Here is a 6,595-nt window from a genome sequence, read left to right as displayed (position 1 = left end):
TATAAAGAAACCAAAATCCAATTACTAACAAGGATAAGGGAAACAAATGCGGAATTCACTCTCATTAGCGTGCAACCCGATCCCATTTCATGTATCTCGTTGCAGGCGTGCAACCCGATCCCATTTCATATATCTCGTTGCAGGCGTGCAACCCGATTCCATTTCATATAGCTCGTTGAAGGCGTGCAACCCGCTCTTATTTCATATATCTTGTTGCAGGCATGCAACCCGCTCCCATTTCATATATCTTGTTGCAGGCGTGCAACCCACTCCCATTTCATATATTTTCGTGGCGGCATGCCACCCGATCCCAGTTACAAATCAACAACATTCATAAAAGAATTCCGGCAAGGGAACAAGAGCAATATAACAACATCCCGACAAGGTAACAATGATATTTCAACAACATCCCGGTAAGGGCACAATAATATCAAAATAAATATCCCGGCAAGGGAATAATAATATGACAATAACATCCCGACAAAGGGAACAATAATGATAATAACATGTGAAGCACAATAAACCACAACGGAGTCATAACAATTACAATACAAGACTCACGGGCATGTTTGACACCGACGTATAGATATTCGTCACCATGCCTATACGTCTTACTCCACAATTAACACGTAGCAAATAAGACACGACTCCTAATCCCTCAAGATAAGGTTAGACCAAACAATTACCTCGATGCCACGAACACAATTCAAGTCTCAATTATCGCTTTACCTCTTGATTCCACCACCAATTCGCTCGTATCTAGCCACAAGTTACTTAATTACGTCAATAAATGCTAAATAAATCAATTCTAATGCATGAAAATAAGTTTTTCAAAGTTTTACCCAAAAAGTCAAAAATCGCCCCTAGGCCCACAGGGTCAAAACCCGAGGTTCGAGCCAAACCCCGATTACCTGTTCCCCCACGAACCCAAATATATAATTTATTTTGAAATCGGACCTCAAGTCGAGGTCCAAATCCCCAATTTTTTAAAAACTAGGTTCTACCCAAAACACCCAATTTTTCCCATGAAAATCATTGATTTTGAGTTGAAATCATGTGAAAAAGATGTTAAGGATTGAAGAAAACTAGTTAGAAACGACTTACAATTGATTTGGAGAAGAAGTTTTCTTTGGAAAATCGCCCAAGAGAGTATATATTTTGAGAAGATGTGAAAAATGGTTGAAAATGTATCTAAGTGTGAATTTACAGGTCTCTGATATCGCAATTGCGACCAGAAGACCTTCGCATTTGCAAACAAAATGTCGCATTTGCGACCTAATCTATTTTCTGGTCTTCTTCGCATTTGCGATAAAGGAAAACTCGCATTTGCGAGGGAATGCTGGTCTGGGCTAGTTCGCATTTGTGACCCAACCCTCGCATTTACGAACTCGCATTTGCGAGTCAGGCCTGCAATAGAACAGTTGAAACTTGCAATTTTTCCAAGTCCAATTCTACTCCGTGGCCTATCCAAAACTCACCCGAGCCCTCGGGGCTCCAAACCAAACATGCCCACCACCCTAAAAATATCATACGGATTTGCTCGTGCATTCAAATCACTCAAATAACATCAACAACTATGAATTTAGCATCAAAATCATGAAATTTCTTAAGAACTTTAAATTTTTCAATTTTTTCAAATACGATCCGATTCACGTCATCTCAAGTTCGGTTATTACCAAATTTCACAGACTTATCTTAAATCACATATAAGACCTGTACCGGGCGCCGGAACCAAAATACGGGTCCGATACCATCAAGTTTTAGACACATTTCATTTTCAAAAACTCATAAATATTCCAAAAAATAATTTTCTTTAAAAATTTATTTCTCGGGCTTGGGACCTCGGAATTCGATTCCGGGCATATGCTCAAGTCCCATATTCTCCTATGGACCCTCCGGGATTGTCAAATCACGGGCCCGGGTCAGTTTACCCAAAATGTAGACCGAAGTCAACTTAAATTCATTTTAAAGTTAAAATTCATCATTTCTCACAGATTTTCACATAATAGCTTTCCGGCTACGCACCCGGACTGCGCACACAAATCGATGTGAGACAAAAAAAGGTTTTTAAGGCCTCGAAACATGGAATTTGTTCTTAAAACAAGTAATGACCTTTGGGGTCATCACAAAGAAAGAGGGGGTCGTGTGAGGCTTCGTGTATATCGACTACAAAGGGTAAAGTGAAGCCACCTAACTTTAAAATATGTTCTGGTCAAAGTTGGTCTTCTCAGACAAACAAAGGAACATGTAGACAGATCCTCACCTTCAAACAAATTGTTGATGGATTAAATCATGACCCTCCAAATATTTTCTTGGCCAGCAATCAGAAAAGAATATTTCTAGAAGATGCTTACACGTGATCAATTCTTTAGCATGTGAGAGAGAATATAATTTGTTATTATAGTTAGATTTCATTGAATAAGAATAGGACAAGTGTAAATAGAATTTTCTTTTTCATTTATTTATTTTAATTACAAACTTGTATAAAAGGGATGTACAGTGCAATATCAATACAATGAGAAAGAAATTTTCTGGAAATTTAGTCTCTAAATCTATTATAGTGCAGTATATTATTTCATTTTTCCTTGTACGGTAGCGAAAAGGTGGTATTTTCTAGGAACTTTTTGCATGATATTTCCATCACCACTTAACATATAGCATCCCATGTAAAGTGTGACATTGTCGAATATATAAAAATAGTATGTACTTGTAGTAAATTTTGTGAAGATTGATACATGACAACCATGAATCAAAGAATTGGAATATAAAAAGTTAATATAAGGTTGTTCCCAACTTGAAAATACTGTGTAAAGCTTCTCTCTCATTAAATTAAAAGAGAAATTGAAAGGTAAGTTTATACGTCGTACCACTACAAACATGAACAATAACAAAAAGAAACAAAAGTTACAACACAAAACGGACAAAAAAGAATTGGATCCAACTTCCAAACAACGTTATTGATCATCAACTGATCTGATCTCTGGTTATTAAGTACTACTAAGATTACAATTTCTTCCTCCCCCATGGCGTAGCATTTCCATCAAATAACTCATCAATGTGTGTTTCAATATCTTCAGGTTGATACTTTACATACTTCTCCGTCTGCCGTCCTGGAGTAAATGTTTGACTAAACCTTCCCAAGAATGATCTGTACGCCGGTATAACCATGTTTGATATTGAAACTCTCAGCTCCGATTGCAGTTGCTCGTCGCTAATCACCCAACTGCTTTGTGTTTTATGTATCTCGTCAAACAATGCATTGAAACTCTTGAACCTCTCTTTCAAAATTGGTTTATTCACTTTCCCATTCACATTCAATCCCTCGTGGTTTAAACATTGCAACAGTTTACCCCAAGTTTCTCTTTGGTAAGTCTTGTGGTATTGTCTAAGGTCCGAAGATCGCTTTCTGTACCATTGATCCCCCATTAATCCATTGATCTCTGGTGATCCTTTTATTTTCTGCAAAATGTATCGACCGTTGTTCATCATAAATATTGAGCTGAGTGAAGTGTCTTTGTATAGTCTTGATTTTGCCTCCAGGTTTGCATCCAATAGATCCATGACTTTCATCATGTGCGCTTCAAAAGGCGATAGCTTATTCAATGTCTCATTCTGAGCTTGTGGATTTTGGCAGTCGAAATCCGATCCGGTGGTTGAATCAGCTCTTTCTATCATTTGATGTTCTCTGAAGACCTGTTCTAAGGTATCTCTGTACTCGGCTACATATTTTAGGTAATTCATGATGTAACGAGTTAATGGATGAACCGCACCACCTGGAACCGGAGTCTTGTTTGAATCGGCCTGGATTGAGTTTTCGAGCTCTGAGAAGATAGAAACCATGGACTCTCCTAAGCGGCTCCGGGTCAATGTAGCTTCAGCCTTGAGTTCATCAGCGTAAGAAACAACAAACAATTTGTCCTCCAACGGAAGCAGATCGCGCAAAGTCTCGTATATGTCAAGAAACTTGAAGAGTTTTTCAGCAGCGCGCTTTGTCATGGCAACAGCTTCAGCAAAATTAAGGAGTTGGATCATCATACCTCGAGACAAATTGCTGAAGATTTTCTCAGCAATTGATGGTTGATCAGCAAATACAGCATCGGCGAGCTTGCGTTCGCTGGAGTGAAGCACATTAGTACAATGTTTGAATGTTATAATCCAAGCAGTAATCTCTCTCTCCAATGAATCCCAATGCATCTTTTGCACATCGTCAATGCTGTGTTTTTCAAATCCAAGTTTATGCAAGCATTCCTCCAATGCTTTTCTCCGTGCTATTAAATACACCTGACAACATTCTACTTCATATCCTCCTGCAATCAAAGCTTTAGATAATTTATTCATTGTTGTCACAATTTCCTCAGTGTATCCTGGAAATTTATTATCTTCAGAAGGCGCGGATTCAGCGACAGAGCTTTGTTCTGCATCTTGATTAGTGTCTGACGATGAATTAGTTTCCTTATTAGGCTTGGTAGAAGTGTCTGAATTGAAATCTGAATCAGGAATTTTGTAATCGTAGAGGATCGACTTGAATTCCTCCTCTATATAGGACATTGCGCGTTGAAGAACACCATCAACGCGGCTGATTGAATAAGCATATTTGTACTCTGAAGAGAATTGACAGAGAGAATTTAATAGCTTTGAGATTCGATCAACAAATTCCAAAAAAGACATGGCGTCTTCCTGAGAGAGCTGGCTCCATTTGATGGGTGCATCGCCGCCGTCGTAATCTTCAATCTTTGCCTCAACAAGAACAGCAAATTGTTCCACAAAGACAGGAACATCGGGAGGCTTAGATTCATTATCTCCTTTTAAGTTTGACAAATCAGATATAAACTGATCAATTTCTTCGGAAACCTTACCGAGATCAGGAGGTAAAGGAGAACAATCTTCAACCTTGACCTCATCATTGTTGGGATCATCTTCTTGGACAAGACCATCATCTGTTGTCTTGACACCATCATCTGTTGACAGTTGTTGAACAATCTCTGCTTCTGCAGATTGTGATTCGTCGGGCGGCGAAGGATTTTCAGTTTCAACTTTCAGAGGTAATGGGTCAGGATTTTCTTGTTGTTTGTCACTGGGATTATTGTCATGGGATTTTGTTTCAGAATTTTGTGTTACTTTCTCTGCATCCATGATTGTGTGACTAACTCAAATGTGCTTAATTTTCAACTTAGAATTTATCTACTCAAACAAAAATGGTATGAAAGAAAAACTTTTAGGTTTGTTTTGTGCAATGGTAATAGAGCTAAGGCAAAAAAACATGCAACGCTATAGTCTAGGAAAATTGACCTTTCATTCTGCTCATTTTCTCCGGAAAAAAACTGTAAACTAGAGCGTAATTGTCTTTGTGAAATGATGATATTATTTTCGGATATGCTGGTATTAGATTGTTTGGAAAATTGAAATGTCCATGCCTGAGAGAAATGAAGTGTGCGGTCAAAACTGAATACAAATGGGTGAGAGAATAAAACGTAAAATTAGTTAGGAGAGAGCTTTTCGTGGAAACTTCTGCTGCAATTTCACTAATCTCCTCATTCCTACATCTAATATTTTAATTGCCATAAACTTGCACGAATAAAGGAGGGCCTCAACCACTGACCATGTCCATAGCCGATTTGGATCTAGTCCAAAATAATACTCTACTATTTATAACCCCCCCCCCCCCCGAATTGTAAGAATATTACATTTTTCTAATATGATTTGTTATATTAGAATAATATATAGTATGTGATTCATACTGTTGATCTCTTTTGGTTGGTACAAAGACATAATTAATTGATTGAGAATAATATTAATGTCGAGTTAAAATAAAAGAACAAATATTTACTTTTTGGATGAAATAAGTGGGAAGGAGCGTTTTTTATTTCACGTCTTTGGTTTTTCTATGTTGTATATATAATGTATAGTAGTGCCTTCTATTTTATTAAAACCAATCATTTGACAAAAAATCAGGGGGAAAAAGGAGTATGTGCAACTTAAAATTTCAATTTGATAAACAATCTTAAGCTTGAATCATGTCATTCTAAAGAGATTGATATGGTTTGACAACTGACATAGGTAGAGGTAATTAATTTGGTACATTGAAAATGGGCTAAAAACAAGATAATTGATGTAGCAAACTATGTACACTCGACTTGTGATAAAACCATCATAAATAAAGTACTGTTAAAAAACTAGGATAAATAGTCATACTTGATGTGATATTGCATTAATATTCTACATTAGGTAAATAGATTTACGGTCACTATAAAATATGCATATAAAAAGATTTTAGACGTGAGATATTGATGTTCACTGATTTTCTCAATTTCTTCTCCTATTCTTTTGTTTCTCACAATAGTTTTCCCTTAAAATTTTCTACTATATAATAACATCTGCCTGTTCAATTTATTCTTCGGAACAATGTCTTCTTCAAACGGAAAAGATATTGCATCTTACCGTTTTCATTTGGCATGTGGTGCTTGTCATGCTATGGTTAATGAAACCAATGATTGGGAACCATGTTAGATTCAAGGAATATTTGACCAACCAAACAAATAAATGATTTATCTTTTATTTATCATGACGATATTAAACAAAGCAACAACAACAACAA

At 36.9% G+C, this 6,595-nt stretch overlaps 1 protein-coding gene across 1 annotated transcript; it reads right to left on the bottom strand.

Moving 5' to 3' along the window:
* Nucleotides 1–2,745: 2,745 nt before the first annotated feature.
* On the bottom strand, nt 2,746–5,494 carry LOC104213655 (exocyst complex component EXO70C1). The gene has a single exon (XM_009763185.2). The coding sequence runs from the start codon at nt 5,131–5,133 to the stop codon at nt 3,004–3,006; it is 2,130 nt and encodes a 709-aa protein (XP_009761487.1). The 5' UTR covers nt 5,134–5,494; the 3' UTR covers nt 2,746–3,003.
* Nucleotides 5,495–6,595: the final 1,101 nt, after the last annotated feature.

Source organism: Nicotiana sylvestris, chromosome 2 (genome assembly GCF_000393655.2).
Source record: "Nicotiana sylvestris chromosome 2, ASM39365v2, whole genome shotgun sequence".
Classification (NCBI taxonomy): Eukaryota; Viridiplantae; Streptophyta; class Magnoliopsida; order Solanales; family Solanaceae; genus Nicotiana; species Nicotiana sylvestris.
This window is presented reverse-complemented; position numbering and strand designations above follow the sequence as displayed.

Bases quoted from the DNA above. Each gene is read 5' to 3' on its own strand.
- LOC104213655 (XM_009763185.2), bottom strand. From the start codon at position 5,133: ATGGATGCAGAGAAAGTAACACAAAATTCTGAAACAAAATCCCATGAC.